The sequence below is a fragment of the Polyodon spathula genome, chromosome 11 (genome assembly GCF_017654505.1).
Source record: "Polyodon spathula isolate WHYD16114869_AA chromosome 11, ASM1765450v1, whole genome shotgun sequence".
NCBI lineage: Eukaryota > Metazoa > Chordata > Actinopteri > Acipenseriformes > Polyodontidae > Polyodon > Polyodon spathula.
The window spans coordinates 26,610,677-26,629,423 of NC_054544.1; the positions used below are offsets into that span (position 1 = coordinate 26,610,677).

At 40.2% G+C, this 18,747-nt stretch overlaps 1 protein-coding gene across 1 annotated transcript in view; it reads left to right on the forward strand.

Annotated features, from left to right (window-relative positions):
* lss (lanosterol synthase (2,3-oxidosqualene-lanosterol cyclase)) overlaps positions 1 to 18,747 on the forward strand; it is a 46,403-nt gene that overhangs the window by 5,036 nt on the left and 22,620 nt on the right. The window contains exons 2-10 of the mRNA XM_041263740.1: positions 176 to 344; positions 2,423 to 2,561; positions 6,098 to 6,206; positions 9,963 to 10,084; positions 13,258 to 13,354; positions 14,053 to 14,188; positions 14,724 to 14,832; positions 16,950 to 17,068; positions 17,680 to 17,777. Of these exons, the coding sequence (XP_041119674.1) occupies positions 176 to 344; positions 2,423 to 2,561; positions 6,098 to 6,206; positions 9,963 to 10,084; positions 13,258 to 13,354; positions 14,053 to 14,188; positions 14,724 to 14,832; positions 16,950 to 17,068; positions 17,680 to 17,777 (1,098 nt within the window). The remainder of the gene's footprint in view (positions 1 to 175; positions 345 to 2,422; positions 2,562 to 6,097; positions 6,207 to 9,962; positions 10,085 to 13,257; positions 13,355 to 14,052; positions 14,189 to 14,723; positions 14,833 to 16,949; positions 17,069 to 17,679; positions 17,778 to 18,747) is intronic.

The window sequence follows — 18,747 nt, forward strand, 5'->3', positions numbered from 1 at the left end:
CAGACAGCACAGCACGTGCAACACGACCTCCACCTCTATTACTAATATTAATTCCACGAAGTCCCTGTAACATCTGTGAACAACCTGTTTTATACATCTATTGGCTGATTTGAATGTTCAGCCCTTTTTTGTAAGGTGCTGAGTGGATGTTTCTAAATGCATCCCTGATCCACAGATGTTTAAGGAGAAGAGGTGGCCCCTATAAAAGTGACCCTGCCACTGACCTGACACGCTGGAGGATCGCTAATGTGGCGGGGAGACAGACCTGGCACTATGTGGAAGACGGGGAGACTGCAGAAAGAGCACAGAGCATGCTGGAAGCACACTCCTTGGGACTTGATACAGTGGGGCTCTTTTTTTTAAATTTTTTTTTTTACTGTTTTTTTTTTTTTTTTCCAACAGTATTCAGCCACTAGTTTGCCATTAATTTTGAAAAGTGCTTTAAAAAGTTAAGTGTAAAAAGTTGTCAGTCTGTTAATGAAAAGAATTACAGGTACGTTATTTAAACGGCTGTAGCAGCACGTGGGGACGTGTAATGCTGCATTTTTTTTGGGACCCCACTACTTACTCTTTAAATCCCATTAGAAGCAAATAAACAATATATACTACAAAGGGGATTCCCGCCAAAGTAAATGCATTTTTAAAGTAATTATAGCAAAACTTAATACATCGTAAATGTGTTGCACTTCTATTAACTAAATAGCTTTCAAATGAGCACACGTGTATTTTCACTTTGAAACCTGTATTTCTGGTACTACAGTGTATCTATTTATTTCATTTTATATAGTGCTTTTAATACAAAAGTATCGCAAAGCACTGTACAGCACATGGCAGAAAAAAAAAACAATACATTTTGTATAGCATGTTACCCATTCAACTGCCACATTCAGACCATTCAAATAACATATTTTTAAATAACAGCATACACAATATAAAAGCAGCAATTTTTAAAGTTACATTAATACCCACTAAGATGACAAAGCAATTTTATAAGTGTTTTTAGTCTTGGCTTAAACTATGAGTCCCAGCTTCCCTGACAATGAAGGCAGAGCATTCCATAATTTAGGAGCTCTTCAAGAAAAAGCACTACCTCCCGTGTTGCTTTTGTTGACCCTAGGAATAACCAGTAGCCCCGCATCTTGTGATCTGAGTGCGGTTTGGAAGACATTGGGTCAGTAACTCATGCAAAGAACTATCTGCTAATCCATCTGGGGCCTTTTTAAGTTAAACTCTTAAAATCAATTCTATACTGCACAGGGAACCAGTGTAAAGTGGCCAAAGGGGCAATATATTCACTTTTCCTTGTTTTAGTCAGAATTAAAGCAGTGGTATTATGAACAAGCTGCAAGCGGGATACCACATTTTTGGACACCAGAAAAAAAGTGCATTACAATAATCAATTCTAGACAAAACAAAGTAGTTCATTTGCAGTGTACAGAGATTCTAATTGGATGATTGATTAATAATCCAACCTTGGTACTTGTTTTAGGGTTTGTCCACTGTTTGTCTGTTCATTTGTTTTGTGTACAGTTTGTTTTTTTTTTTGTTTGGTTTTAAGTTTTTTTTAAAGACACTCTCTGAGGTTTGATTGGCGCTACAGTATCTAAGATACCAGTCAAGGTGGTGTATTAACCAGCTCATCTGATGATGCGGACTCGGAGTGGTAATGAAAGCTCAGAAAGCTTAACAGCAGTTGAATTAATTACCTGGTATTTAAATGTATGGTCCACAGTCTTTGTAGATACTGGCAGGTTCACCTAAAAAAAAAAAATGGCATGATGATCAGAAGTAGTTGGATCTAGGGTTATGACATTCATAACGGCTAAACCACGAGAAATGACCAGATCTAAAGAATGGCCATGATTATGCGTAGGACTTTTGACATACAGTCCTATCATATTTGACTGTCGGTATAGATGGCAGATCCCCAAATTCAGTCGGAAATAGTGGGTTTGACTTAAGTGGTTGATTTTAAATAATTACAATATGAACAGATAATGGACTGTTTTAATGTCAAGGTTAAAACTTCAAAAGATGAATAACCTTCAATTTCCTGTTTTGAGTCTAAGTTTTAAGACGCTATGCCTTATTCTCAAGTTACCTATTTCCGGGAGTTACCTATTACAGGGATTTCTTTAGCCTATAGTACCAGCTAGCATGGCTTAACATTGCAATTGTACTGTAAAATATGTATTTGAGATGTCTGTGGAATGGAATCACACAGCCTGCAGAGAGATGGAATTGTCTTGTCCGCTACAATCTCTTGAAGGCCCACCTCTAATCTACAGACTGTACAGTGTTGGCTTTTTAAGTGTGTTCATCAATTTAATATTTGCCTTTCAACAACATATTTTTGAATGTGCTGAACCACAGATGTCATAGCTGTAATGCATCTACAGTGTTTTCTGTTGTCTATTTTCAGAGCAAGTTCATTAACAGTTTGCCTAAACCCATCACTGCCCAAGAAGCCGCTCTAAATGGAATGCAGTTTTACAGCCTCCTGCAAGCTGAGGATGGGCACTGGGCAGGAGACTACGGAGGACCCCTCTTCTTACTGCCAGGTCAAGAGAATACAATTGCTTTTTCCTGGGCTTCACCCTTTGCTATGTGTTTTGGTAGGGGGATGGTTCCCTTTCAAGCATGAAATGTTTCTATTACATAATGGGTTAACTTTACCTGAAAATTTGGAGATTTACTAAAGCTGTCACACAGTGACCGGCAACAATTTTGAGCAAGCTGCAGAGGGATTCAATGAAAGTTATTTTTAAATTATTTAATTTTATGTAATTCATGTGTTTGTATGTTATGTAAGTCAATTGCTGAATTGTGTTATAATTTAAAGGTTTTTTTTGTTTTTTTTTTGCCCCCGCTGATCATTGGACCCTCCTCTGTCATGTTCATGGCATGACATTTCATAACTTCTGGACTTCATGGTAGCAGCTTCTCAGAACCTACCTTTTGGGTTTGCTGCACATGTGCCCTGTTCAAGCCTGGTTCAATAGCAGGGCTTTTTCAGCCCGCATTGAACTGTGACTGCCCATTCACGGTGTTCATCACTGTCTAAAAGCACTCTCTTGGTGCAAACAACCTGCCCATCTGTGCCTTGGCGTCGTGTTGGGCAGTGTCACCAAAAAGGAGGCAGTCTCCATGCACACGTCCAGCCTGGGCTGGGACACTGTGTAGGATGGTACTTCACATAATGGTTTGGAAATGCAGGCAGTTAAAGGAGGTTCAAGGGAGACACGCGCTTGTCCGGATGGACAACACTACCGTGGTGGCTTATATAAACCACCAGGATGGCCTCAGGTCCCCCAGTCTTCATTTGAGTAGCCCGCAAGCTATTGCTTGGGGTGCATGATCACCTCCACTCCCTGCGAGCAGTTCAGAAAGTCAGACAGGACTGGGCCAGGGTGCAATTAGTAGCACCTTGCTGGCACAGGAGACTTGTTTTCAGCTCTGATGCCACTCCTGAGCAGCCAGCAGTGTAGCTAGCCCAAACGTCAAACCTGGCGAGGGGTACAGGCATCCCAACCCATCGATTCTGTGGCTCTGGGTATGGCCCCTGAATGACAACTGTTGAGCCATCTGGGGTTTTCCAGCAGGGTTACTGACACCTTGCAGACTGCCAGAGTAGTGTCCATGTGTTCCCAGTAAGGGTACAAGTGGGGCATTTTTCAGACTTGGTGCTTGACTAAGGGATTGACCTCAGGATCTGTCCCATGACAGTTAAAACCTGCAATTTTTGCAGGATCTGTTTTAGGGGAAATCCTACATATAAAGATCTCATCCTACATTTTAAAGGTCATTTGGCAGCTATGTCAGCTTGCCATGTTAAAATTGACTTGGTCCCAGGAGCTCATTTCCTGGCGGGGCAATTTTTGAAAGGGGCACAATGTTTCTCAGTGGCGGCTGAATGTAGTGAAGCCCCCTTTTTAGCCCCTGCATTCAGCTGAGCTGAAGCATCCGTCTTTAAAGACTGTATTTTTGCTTGCCATCACCTGCCAAGCATGTGAGTGAGATGCAAGCCTTTTCTGTGGCAAAAGCTTGTCTTTTGCAGAGTCTTAGACCAAGGTCACGCTCTGCACAGACCCAGCTTACTTGCCCAAATGTATTTCTACCTTCCACATCAACCAGTCTGTGGAGCGGGAGGCTTTCCATCCCTCTCCTTTCCAGTTGGATAGGGAGTGTAAGCTCCGTGCGCTTTCCCTGTTAGGGCATTCGCGTATTATATTGACTGAACAAAAATTGAGGCAAACTGAACAGCTAATGCCCATGGTAAAGCCCCGTCTAAGCAAAGGCTGTCCAGTTTCATTGCAGAGACAGTCAAGATTGCTTGTAAACAAGCCAATATGCCCCCTCTGAAGATCACTGGTCACTCCACAGAAGGTAATGTCTACCTCTTGGGTGTTGTTCCAGGATGCACCTGTCGCTGACATTTGCAATGCTGCAGTATTGGCTATGCCCCATACTACACAACATTTTAGACAATGTGCTGGATCCTCAAAACCCTGGCTTTGGGACCAGAGTGCTAACGGCGGCTTCTATGTCGAGACTGGAAATACCTGCAGAGAATGGATTCCTGATATGTACTAAAAAATAATAAATAAATCCTCTCTGTTGTGGCAGCCTTGCTGCCTGACTCTCAGATTTTAAGTCGTTCTTAAAGTAATGCACTTTGCGATGGCTTAAGTATAATTAACCATTATGTGATGGTTACATTTCCATACTTGAAAGGGAATGTTAGGTTATTATCATAACCCTGGTTCCCTGAAATAGAAATATATCAATTACAATCTTCGGTTACTGCATACATTACACTTGGCAGGCTGAAGAAAAAAATTGACTGGGGCTGTTCAGTCATTATCACAGCGCCTAGCCTCTCGGGAGGGGTGGAGACTGGCATGATGACGTTGCCGGTCACTGCATGACAGCTTTGGCAAGTCTCACAATTTTCAGATAAACAGTTAACCCATTACGTAATGGATAGATTTCTATTTGTAGAGCACAAACAGAATCATCCAGTTGTGATGATTCTTTGTGTAAATATTGTTATTGAAAGTATGATGTGTATGCAAGGAGAGGCCTTTCCTGATGCTGGTGGATATCTAACAAACTTGATTTAATAAACTTAAAAAATTTAAATTAAAAACAAACACAATGGGAATAGCCCAATGTATTCCTCCTTTCTTGTAATATATTTATACTGTTTTTTCAAGTGCCTTACAGCACAAAGTCTCATTCCTGAATACGGTTTCTTTTTTTTTTTAAGACAAAAGCTTTTTCACTGCAGTTGGTAAATTGTTTTGAATTACATACATGTCCCAAGACATGCATCATAGGATGCATGGTGGAACTCGCAGGATTGATAAGGGCTGTTATGGGTGACCTCTGACCTCACTATTCCCCCGTTTTCCACTGCCTGCCTCTCCCAGCTATGCGTGTCCACAGCAACAAAAGTGTTTCCACGGCTCGCCCAAGCGGCTGAGTGCAGCTGTCTCTGCAGGTTTTGTATCTCATGCTTGATATCGCCAAACTGTTTACAAAGGAAGTACATCATTGCGTAGCCAGGAAGTGTGTGTGTAGAGAAGAAACTGGCAGGAAAATTGCTCCCACTGTGGATGATTTTCTTTCATAAGTAAAGCATGCATGTGACATGTTCTTTTATTGCATTCACTGAAAACAGAGAATTATGTTGAATTGAACAATGTTCATCCTGCTTCGGCACACAAGACTAGTCTGTCACGTTTGTTTTTTTTTTTTTTATTAATGATAAACACAACGATAAACCTAGCAGTTTGTTTGCTGTGCTCTCCTTAACCAGATTCCTTTTTTTTTTATTTGCAATGAGCCGTCAGTTCAGTGTATTTGTTACCACTGGCTTCTTTTAAAATAAAATGCAATATGATCTCTCAATCCCTGTGATCTTTGATGCACAGCAAGAATTTCCGAGGTTGGCCAGGTTTGTTAAAAAGCACTGAGCTCTCTTTTGATTTGGACGGTGAGCCATGGGCAGCCAAAGCCTGTAATGCCAGGCAGTGGAAACGAGGCACATGTAGGAATACATACTTGCTAAATGTTTTTTTTTATTATTGCACAGGTCTCCTGATTACCTGCCACATTGCTAAGATCCCTTTCCCAGAAGCATGGCAGAAAGAGATGGTGCGATACTTGCGCTCCGTGCAGCTTCCAGACGGGGGCTGGGGTCTGTAAGTAACTCTAAGAACATTTACCAACCAAAGGAGGCAATTCTGCTCAACTGCTATTGTATCTGATTAATCTCAGAACTTCAAGTCTGGTCTTAAAGCATCCCAGTGCATCAGCATCAACAATGTGGCTAGGTAACCCTTTCCATCCCCTCACTGCTCTTTGTGTGAAGATGTGTCTTCTACCCTCTGTTGTAAGTCTATTTCCACTTCATTTCCTCTGGTCCTAGACTCTTATGGAATATGCACAGTAGTGCTGCTGTGCTGGAAATGGCTCGCATTATCCGCAAATATCTTTCCACTTCAGACACGCCACTCACTATGCTATGCAAACACAAGGTGTTTGTTTAGTATTCACACTGAGATCTTGTGTGTTAATGTAATGAAGTTTGAGAAAACCCCTGCATGGTAATTTATTGTGAAATTACTTCACAAACTAGTTTTAATATTTTTTTTGCAACAATTAACCACTGACCAATAGGGAATGTTTCATGCAAATAAGAACAAAGTTTACAAATGAGAGGAGGCCATTCAGCCCATCTTGCTCATTTGGTTGTTAGTAGCTTATTGATCCTAGGATCTCATCAAGCTGCTTCTTGAAGGATCCCATGGTGTCGGCTTCAACAACATTACTGGGGACTTGGTTCCAGACTCTCAATTCTCTGTATAAAAAGTGTCATGTTCTGTTCTGAATGCCTCTTGTCTAATCTCCATTTTTGACCTCTTTTCAGGTCAAAAAAGTCTCTTGGGTTGACACTCAATACCTTATAGAATTTTGAATGCTAGAATCAGGTCGCCGCATAGTTTTCTTTGTTGAAGACTGAACAGATTACATTCTTTTAGCCTGTCTGAATGACATGCCTTTTAAATCTGGAATAATTGTAGTCGCTCTTCTAGAGCAGCAATATACTTTTTGTAGCAAGGTGACCAGAACTGAACACAATATTCTTTCTTTATTATTGCATTACTTCTGCTGTTTTATGCAGTCTCTACACCCCTTAGTTTCATACCCTGTATGAGGAACTCCCAGTCTCCATATTGCTTGGTCACACTTATTAAAGTGTGTATATTTTTGCATATTTTTTGACACAATGTTACCAGATCTTCAACCAACATCTAATTAGATAAAAGGGAATAAATAACACAATTTTGATACTTATTTAAAGAAAATTATGCAACACCCAATGCCCCTCTGTAAAAAAAAAAAAAAAAAAAAAAGTAAAAATACTCACCCTTAGACTCAATAACTGGTTACACCACCTTTTAGCAACAATAACTGCAACCAAATGCTTTCCGTGGTTATTGATCAGTTTCTCACTGCGCTGTGTAGGAATTTTGGCCCACTCCTTCATGCAGAACTGCTTCAACGGGGTGACATTTTGTGGGTTTGAGCATAAACTGCTTGTTTCAGGTCCTGCTACATCTCAAGGGGGTTAGGTCTGGACTTTGACTAGGCCATTCCAAAACTTTAAATTTCATTCTGATGTAGACTTGTTTATTTGTTTCTGATCATTGCCTTGCTGCATGACCCAGCTGCGCTTCAGCTTCAACCTCACGGACGGATGGCCTGACATTCTCCTGTAAAAATCTCTGCTACAGAGCAGAATTCATGGTTCCTTCAATGAGGGCAAGTCATCCAGGTCCTGATGCAGGAAAGCATCCCCAAATCATGACGCTACCACCACCATGATTGACTGTTGGTATGAGGTTCTTATTGCGGAATGCAGCGTTTGGTTTTTGCCATGTTCACCAAAAAGTTCCACTTTTAACTCAATGGACGGTCTTCTGGCCAAGGCCGCGCTATACCTGATAGCTGCAGCAGAAACGAAAAATTCCTAATCAGACATAGGACTGCAAAGGGTTAATAAATAGTTTAAACAAAACAAAATGGCAGCGACCAAAATAAATAAACAGACAAACCAACACGGGACAAAACACTAAAGACAACAAGTATTGTGCTGGTATTAAGCCAGCACGAGTAGCAATTTTTGCTCTCTTTAGCTTCTGTGTACTCTTGTTCCGCCTCTGGACACTCAACATTGCTCAGCCAGAGTTGCAGGTTTTTATATATGTGACTGTCTCTAAATTAGTTCATCTGAGTTTAGCATGCTGCAAAATAACAATAAAAAACTTTTTACAAACTAAACAATACAGTAAAACAATAATACAACATACACACAGGGGTGGGGTGTCTCCTTTCTTCTTTAAATATATCTTCCCACTTTCCCTCTGCGTCAAGCTGCCTTTAGGAGCCACAACAGCAACTAGAAGGTGGGCGACGTTCAGGGAGCACACTTGTCGGAGTCAAAGCTACCACAACTAACGCCTTCACTGAAATCAGCCTGACTTTCAGCAATCTGCTGTGCATTGAAAACACAGTCCAGTTATAAAACACTGGGATATTTCAATCGTTAGAGGGAATAAAGTTTTGGATGCTTTGTACCTTTATTCATAATGTATGAACTGGTACAAGACACAGGATATCACAATCTAGACAACCTATTTTGCGGATTACAGCCATGTCGCACACAGTCAGTCAATTTGTCTACTGGCCTATGTAGGCGTACTCGGCCCTAACATAGACCAACACTATCAGATAGAAAATTGAGATGAAACCAGTCTCGTTCTTAGCTCCTCACTGGCCCGAGAGGTTCTTGATCTTAGAGAGCCTGGAAATAGCAGAAGCGATACCCTGCATCCACAGTGTAGCGGGAGCGTGTGCAGGAATCGTATAAGGACACTGGCTGTTCAGGGTGTTTCTATTATTTTATTTGTGTATTTTAAATGTGTATAATTCTTCATTTGCTTTTGCTTTGTCTGTAATATCTTCATCTGCTATTTTCTCTTTGCATCCTTATTTTTCTTTCTATTTTATTATTCCTTCTAAAACATTTTAAATTGATTAAATTTAGTATTTTTATATTTTGTTTAGTTTCTGTCCAGTTGCTTTTATTCAAAGCGTCTGTTAAGTAATTAAATAACCTCAGCCACCTGTTTCATTACTGTAATCTCCAACATGCTGCCTTTAGCATGTTCACATCAATGCAATATCCAACAGGCTGCCTTTATTGTGTTCACGTCGATGCAATCTCCAACGTGCTGCCTGGCTGGGAAAGTCGCACATTCGGATTGAGTCTCGTCCTGTGTCAAGTTCTGTTGCAGCCTTAGAAAGAAAACGTTTTCAAGATCTATCAAAACCCACAGGATAAGGTGTGGTTATTATAGGGGCAAAACTAAAATCTGCACAATGCAGGACATCTGCCATGCTGCTAAGAGATCGGTTTGTTCTCCTGACGTAAGCAACATGGAGACGGCAATATTCGTCTTCTGGCTTATCTCTATGTATCAGCAACATTGTTGCTTGCACCAGGTCATGTGAAGTTAGTTCTGTTTATTTTATAGCTCCTTTCCCAGGCAACAAAACATTCTTTCCTTGATAGCAGCAGACCCTGCCCACGTAGCAGCAGCATAGCTGCATCTCAATCATAATTTTGCACTCCTAATCTTTTCTTTAACTCTTTCCTTACAGGATCATGGCTGAGTTGGCAGTTGTAAATAATATTACTACTGAACCAAACATTTACTGGTAGCAGAAATATTTTGTTGAAAAATACAACTGAATGCAAACTAAGTAAAATATCATGTGTTCTTTGTATGTATCCTCCTTTAGTGATGGTGCTTGGGATAGCAACACTGTCAGTGTTTTTAGCAAATGTAGACAGAGTAAAATAGTAGTAAGAATGCTTGTTGAATCCCCAGGCATATTGAAGATAAGTCCACAGTGTTTGGAACAGCCTTGAGCTACACCACCATGAGGATCCTAGGAGTTGGACCTGATGATCCTGACCTGCTGCGAGCCAGAAACAACCTTCACAGCAAAGGTCAGTGTTCCACCACAACAATGGCTAAGTTTACAACCACTTTTGGCAGCCAGAAGTGAACGTTCTTTTTCTAGATTTATGATGTCATTGTACTGTCATAGGACTATTGTTCTTTAGAATTTTAGAAATGCGCCTTCCAAGTGTGGCATGGCTGGAGGGGCCAGTTTGGGTTAAGATCATTTCATGGGTCAAAATGCATCAAATGCAAGAGGCAAATTGAACCCTTTAGCGGTCCATTTATTCAACGCTTGTCAGGCGCGTCGGGTCCAATTTATTCACATGCATGGTTTATTTTATATCCTCTTTTAAACCTGTTTTACTCAATTTTTTTTTAAAAGGCACTGCATCGTAAAAGGGCACTCCAGTACTGCACCTCCCAGCCAAGCCCCACCTCTATAGACGTGCATACTGATAACTCTAACACCAAACTCCTCAATAATGCAGTCAAAGTCATTATTTTATTACTATATCATCTCTGCAGATGTCTGTGATATTGTTTGAGCAGTGGATGTGGAAGCAGCTATCTTTGTGTCTGTTATCTCTGTCGTGCAGGGGCTTTTTTTGGTTTCATTTGGCTCCAATCGGTCTTGCTCGGCCATTGAAAGGTTTTCTCTGCTTTTTCCAGATAAACGACTGGAGATCTGTGCTTGATGTCTTTTTGATGTATAAAAAAAAAAAGTTAAGACACCCACTAGTTCTGGGCTGTTACAGGTCAGAATCTCCTCCCACTAGTTCTGGGCTGTTACAGGTCAGACTCTCCTCCCACTAGTTCTGGGCTGTTACAGGTCAGACTCTCCTCCCACTAGTTCTGGGCTGTTACAGGTCAGAATCTCCTCCCACTAGTTCTGGGCTGTTACAGGTCAGACTCTCCTCCCACTAGTTCTGGGCTGTTACAGGTCAGACTCTCCTCCCACTAGTTCTGGGCTGTTACGGGTCAGACTCTCCTCCCACTAGTTCTGGGCTGTTACGGGTCAGAATCTCCTCCCACTAGTTCTGGGCTGTTACGGGTCAGACTCTCCTCCCACTAGTTCTGGGCTGTTACAGGTCAGAATCTCCTCCCACTAGTTCTGGGCTGTTATAGGTCAGACTCTCCTCCCACTAGTTCTGGGCTGTTAGTCTCTTGATCTCCCTTTCCAACTTGACACACACTCCCTAAAAATTCCAAAAATATATAAACAAATGCAAATACTAAAACATAGGAGGCTGTGTGGGCCGCTGCTTAAAGAAAAGGGCTTGTAACCAGGAGGTCCCCGGGTTCAAATCCTCACTCGCTGACCTGTGTGACCTTGAGCAAGTCATTTAACCCCCTTGGGCTCTCTTTCAGCTGAGACGTTGTTGCAAGTGACTGCAGCTGATCATAGTTCACACACCCTAGTCTCCAAGTCACCGTGGATAAAGGCATCTGCTAAATAAACTAATAGTAATAAACAATAATTGTGTATTCCTTATTGATTGCTTTCCTATAGCAAAATAAAGCATCCAGACATAGAATATTGTGTTTTATTATATAGACTTGCCTTCCAAAAATCATAAACGCGCATTGCAAGTGAGTGGATTCAACCATATTATGGTGTGTGTGTGTGTGGTTTTTTTTTTTTGTGTTTGGTTAAATGTAAACCCTAAGTTATTGGTTACGTCTTGCTGGCAAGTCTCATCTTTGGAGATGCATTGAAACATCTGCTATAAAGCCAGACAGCTAGAATTTTATTTGTTTAATGCATTTATATAGTGCTTTTTATACAAGTGTCAAAGCACTGTACAGTACATGGCAGAAAAAAAGAACAAACCACAATACAACTGCCACAATCGGACCATTTAACATTATACACAATACAAAAGCAGCAAATTTAAAGTTACATTAAAACCCACTAAGATAAGAGACCTTTTATAAAAGTTTCTATTCTTGACTAAATGGTCCCAGCTTCCCTGACAAACGAAGGCAGAGCATTCCATCATTTAGGAGCTCTACAAGCAAAAGCCCTACTTCCCGTCTTGCTTTTGTTGACCCTAGGAATAACCAGCAGCCCTGCATCCTGTGATCAAGTGCAGTTTGGAAGATACAGGGTCAGTAACTCCTGCAAATAGTTAGGTGTTAATCCATTCAGGGCCTTCTAAGTTAACAAAAAAAATCTTAATCCTGTACTGCACAGGGAGCCAGCATAAAGAGGCCAAAACAGGTAATATGTTCACTTTTCCTGGTTTTAGTCAGAATTCTAGCGGCAGTATTCCGCTTGCAGCTTGTTTGGGATACCACACATTTTGGGACACCAGAAAAAATTGCATTACTGTAATCAATTCTAGATGAAATTAAGGCATGCATTAGTCTCTCTGCATCAGATACAGAAATTGGTCAAAGTTTGGGTTAGATTTCTCAAATGGCAAAAAGATACTTTAGTAACTTCCCTAATATGAGTCTCAAATGATGAGATCAAGGTCAAAGATGACCCCAAACTCTTAATTCCTAGTTTAATTTTTGATGAGAGACTGCAAGGGTCAAGCGCATGTAATCTCACATTTCTTGTTAGTTGGTTCTGTGAGTCCACTAGCATAACCTCTGTTTTATCTGAATTCAACATTAGAACAATTCTGTGACATCCAATGTTTAAAGTCTGTAAGGCAAGAATCTAATAACACCCAGGCAGAAGACATTTCTGGCTTTAGGGACAAATAGAGCTGGGTATCCGCAGCATAGCAGTGGAAGTTCACTGTGTGTCTGTGGATAATGTCGCCTGTAATTGGAAGGTTTCTGTAATATTCTAAAATCTTACAAAGCCGGTGGAAACATCCTGTTTTAATGCAATCCACGTTTAATCAAAGTCTACAAATTGCAGAGTATCTTTCTAAGTCTCATATGCTCAATAGAGCAATTGAGTAGCCTGTACATTTGACAAACATGCACACACTAATTCCCTATTCACACTGTATTTTGTGCCATCATAAACCATGATTGTCAATAGCAACCATGTAGTTAAAATTCATGTTGATTGCATGCAGCTCTGGTTTTAAACTGGGCTAAAATAACCAATAAGCGAGTGAATTAAACCATTTATATGGAGTGTGGTTTCATTTAGTCCACATGTCTAAATTGGGTTGAACCAAACCTCAATAATAGAGTAATGCTTGAAATACAGCATGTGGCAAATCTGCATTATGGCTTGTCTGATCTTTTTCAGGAGGAGCTGTTGGAATTCCTTCTTGGGGAAAATTTTGGTTGGCCATCCTGAATGTGTACAGCTGGGAAGGGATGAATACGCTTCTCCCAGAAATGTGGTATGTTTAAATGAGTTGACCTTTATTTGCCAAAATGTATTCCACTTATACTTGGTCGAAGTAGTATACTGTAAGCATGCAAACAATATGCTGGTAGTTCTGATTTGCTGAGTCATCTGTTACCTGACAGGTATAATATTAGATTTTTATTTTTTATTTTTTAAATTTTATTCCAAAGTGTTTCATGTAAAACTAATGTACTCAAAGTAATTTTGTAATCCTGTAATTTACAGACTATACAGAGGTAGCTGATCCTAGCATGTGTTAGAACATAAGTTTTAAACAAGAGGGGGGGGCCATCCGGCCGCTCGCTGATAATCTAGTTCCTAGTAGATTATTGATCACAAATCTAACTCTTAAGATTCCTATGCAACATGGCTTGGTTCTGTCCTGTCTTGCTCACTGATTCCTCTGAAGCATGTCTTGGTTCTGTCCTCTGCTCCCAGTGATTCCTCTGCAGCTTGGCTTGGTTCTGTCCTCTCTGCTTCTCACCCCAACCCTGTGTGTCAGGGCAGGACAGTGTACAGCCTCCTCACCCCTTCCCTTGTGAATTGAAAGCATAATCCCATGCATCAGGACAGGGCACTGTACAGCCTCCTCACCCCAGTCCTGTGCATCAGGGCAGGGCAGAGTACAGCCTCCACACCCCAATCCCATGCATCTAGTGTACCGACTCCTCACTCCCTCCTTGTTTTCAGGCTTTTCCCTTCCTGGATGCCAGCACACCCCTCTACTCTGTGGTGTCACTGCCGCCAGGTCTACCTCCCGATGAGTTACTGCTACGCTGTGCGCCTGACTGCAGATGAAGATGAGCTGGTCCGAAGCCTCAGACAGGTACAGACTTGCCTGGCTACCTACCCGATTTACCACATTGAAACTAAGGTCATTTAGGGTAGTATTCTACTCACTAGAACACCACCTCCCCAAATCTTGCTTCTAGCTTCCATGTGGTTTTATACACCTAATACGTAAGTCTAGTAAGTAAGTGCAGAGAGAGCACTTTGGTTCTCATTCAGTAAGTATTACAGCATGCTGTATATGGGTTGACATGCTTATTGATTTATATTTTGGTTGTAAGTATGCACAGCCTAGGGTAAATGTGTCTGTCAGTTTTCACCAGTGCTATTTATTGTTGTATGAGTAATAAAGAATCCAATGGAAGCTTTCCAATTTCAGTGGGAATTTTATTGAATTAGAATTTGAAATATCTTTTATTACCAGCTCAATTTATTATTACATAATGTACCAGCTGAAAGTTAAGGTTTGTCTGTCTGCCACCTCAATTACATAAAGATGTTTTCTCTATATTTCTTGTGACTTTCAAATATTTTGGTGTGGTTTGTAACCCAGTGTACTTTTCTTTCTTAAGGAGCTGTATGTGCAGGATTATTCCACCATTGACTGGCCAGCTCAAAGGAACAATGTGGCTGCATGTGACATTTATACCCCTCATAGCAAATTACTCACAACAGCATATGGTAGGCATTTTTTATATTGGTGATGTCGACTCTATTGCTGCTTTGCGGTAGAAGGTAAAAGGACATTTTTAGAATGAGTTTAAAGTGGCCGGCAAGATGTTAAGGAAAACATCACTGTCCTATTTCAGAACATGGCCTCTGGATCTAGTGTCCGCTTCTCAAAGCAATATACACCCAACCATTTTACTAAACTAGAACCAAATAACTGAGTTTCATTTAACAACTACAATCGCAAATTGCTTTTCTCATTTTATAATGTTAACTTGCCTTTCCTACTAAAACACGGAATATGTTGAATGTAGAGACTGTATACAGCTGTAGGCTCTCAACTTGCACATCAAGAACAGACTCATTAAGCCTACTTAAGCAGCAGCTTACACAGGGATTTACCCCCCTATAAAATGTGTATGTTATGCGAGTAGTTCTCTTTAATCTTATTATTCTTAAATGGGTGTTGTAGTATTTCAAGGTTCTAATTATTGGAATAATAATTGCACTTACAATACACAAACCTTTTCTTGTAACGGACTCTAAAAATGACACCAGATTTGCATGTTTATAATAATACTCAAAGTTCATAACTCCTGTTTTGTTGCATGAGTGAAGATTTACTAGGAATTTATTCAAAACAATGTAATTTTAAACTTGCAATCACCAATGTGTTCAGAAAATCAAATAAAACAATTAGTCAATATTACACTCAAAACATTGCAATAAAACCAAGGCATTAGGCAACAATTTATCACTGAAATGTTAGTTAATTGAGCCTGATATACTGACTATTAACAAAGCATGCACAAATCACACCAAACCCACAATCACCTAGTGGTGCCTGAATGGAGATGGAGATTAAGAATTCTGCTTGGTTAAATTCTGAGGCTGTCAGGGGTCTGATCAGCAGCTCAGCTTTCAGTTGTTTCCTTCTATAACGTCGGGGCTACAGCAGTCTTAGTAGATTATATCTGAGGAAGTATGTATCGAAGTCCTCTCTTATACACTTTCAAACAAAGACAATAGTTGAGTTTCCCGTGGCGTGTTCTTATTAGCTACACTGTTTGGGGCTTGTCCTAAAATATCAGCATTTTACTCTGCCCATCTTCTGGAATGTAGGCTGATTTTAAAATAGTTATGCAGGAACAACTTTTAAAGTATATAAATGCTTGCTTATGCATCCCATCTTTTATTCTGAATCCTGTTCCAGCGCTTGTCAGGTGCGTCAAGTCCAATTTATTATCACACGCACTGTTTATTTTACACGCACTGTTCTAAAATTTGTTTTTTTCAGAGTAAAACAGATTTAAAAAGCACTGCAAAGCAAAGGACACTCGCACTCAGTACTGCATCGCCAGCCAAGCCCCACCCCTTGTTCGCTGTATTTTTCACATACCTCTTCATAGTTGTGTATATTAATAAATCCATTCCTGATCACTCGTTTTATCACCAAACTCCTCAATGCAATCCAAGTCATTATTTTATTACTATAACATCTCAAAGCTCTGTAAATTTCCATGATATTCTTTGAACTCTGGATGCAGAAGCAGCTATCTTCTTTGTTTGTGTCCATGTTATCTCTGTGGTGCAGGGGCTATTTATTGCTCAGATACACCCCCTTTTTTTCAGCTTCTTTCTGCTGTTGTCGGTCTCACAGCCATTGAAAGGTTTTTCTCAGCATTTTCCGGAGAAAAAACTACCAGAGACCTGTGCTTGACATCTTTTTGATGTCGGACAGGGTCCAAGATCGGACTGGAAAGGGAAAATTGTAATGTCGGACCTGGTCCGCAAAGGGTTAAACATGTCTGTTCCTGATTTTAAGTTTTTAGTTTGTCTGGTCTAGGGGATTTGGAGACTGTGTGTAATATTCTGTTTGTCGGTGTGCTTCACTGAACAGTTCTGTGAGTGTCATTTCGTGAGCTAGGATGAAGGCTGCTGCACCACCCTGCAGGACCAGTGTACCTAGCAGAACATAATTAAACAACCAATCGCACACACAAACTAAGCGTCTCTCTGTCTTTATAAATCGGCAGTAGAATTTGCAAATTAAAGCTATATGATCTACAACTCGCTCCTTTCTGAAGGAAAATTGTCTTAAAATAACTATTTTGTATTCCTGTTTTCAGTCATGCTCAATTTGTACGAGTCGTACCACAGCAGTGCTCTGAGGAAGTGGGCTATTGAGGAGCTGTATGATCACATCAAGGCCGATGACAGATTCACCAATTGCATCAGCATTGGACCGGTAAGAGACACCTATGGTATGTAATAATACGTTAGAAGTACAAAAGCTGCCCAGTGAACATAAAGTGGCATCCTTTTCATTAACCTGAAGCATTGTTATTATTTTGTACAAGTTGTATTTTATGATTCTCATTAGTGTATGTTCCTGCTGTTGACCAGTAAAGATCAACCACACCATTTTTAAAATCTCTGACCATATAATTACATTTTCACAAACCATGCAATCAGAAGTGCTGTAATGCTATGGAAGTTTTTGTTCACAAACTCACATTTGAGTCTAAATAGCGAGTGAAATTACAGAAACGATCATGTGATGCACTGCCCATCACACGAGTCACCAGCAGCTGTAAATAAAACAATCGATCAGTGTACTGAAACAGTGTCATAAAATTAAGACGTTGCCTCCCAGACCCAGATTTGGATACTCCCCGGTAATGACCATCACCTCTGACATACAAGATTTGTCAGTTTTTATAAACCAATGTACTTTTGTAATCTTACATTTATCACATTTCTATATTTCGTTGCGTTTAGTATTTCAATTGAGAGGCTAGATTCTGTACTAATGTAAAGTGACTGGAATTATAAAGAACTTCCATCTAATTTCTTCAGATCTCCAAAACCATCAACATGTTGGTGCGCTGGTATGCAGATGGACCCACTTCGTCTGTTTTTAAGGAGCATGTGTCCAGAATCCCGGACTATCTCTGGTAAGTATTTTACTAAAAGTGTACACAGGCATAAGGACTGTAAGTATTCAACTAACCCCATCTTTGGGGTGGAACATGTTTTGCCCATTTATTCTACCAGTGTTGGCAAGGCAGCGTTTTTCATTTGAACTATATGTTGAACAATCACAAGGGAAGTTGTAAGAATGAACATGATGTTTGAAAGTGATGATAAATAAGTAATTTTTTTTTTCTGATGGTGATTTATTTGAAGTTTTAAGCTCAGCTTTTGCTCGTCAATGGCTGATAGCCATTCACTGTGCTGTGGTTGCTAGGCGATAATGTAATGTACTGTATACAGGTACTACGGTTGTGTCTTGGGTTGTTATGGGATGTCACTTTTTACAAATATAATTTTTTTTTTATATATAGAAAAACCCATTCAATTATAATTTTAAATATGTGGTGTTCTCTTACTGTCGCAGGAGAATTGTTTCTTTTCAACAATTAAGGCTTGCGTTTCTGCTCACAAGCTCGTGTCCTGTGTTGTGAAGCACTTCTTTCAGCCCCTGTTAATGATGCTAAACTTTTGGCCATAGCTGTAGACTTGCTAGCAAATTGACAATGCAATTGATTAAGAATACCTAGTTGGGCTCAGATGTGCTCATAATAGATTTTAGGTTTAATGTAAGGGATGTTTTTTTTTTTAAAAGATAGCGAATCTGAAGCTTGTATTGCTAGCTCTACTCATCTACTGTATTTCACATCAACTAATCTAATCCAAGGGCTACAGTAAAGGTTATGAAGATGTTTTTTATTCTAGTCTCTTCAGTATTCTTACTGCACAGTAGTCAAATTGGAGCAATTTTGCGTGCAAGACCATCATTACATGTCTTACCTGCAGTCTTACAGGAAAAATTGACTGCCTAGATGGGTACCCCAGGAATCTGGTTAAAACTGACTGCCTAGACAGGTACTCCAGGAATCGGGTCAAAACCTTGGTTCTCATTTA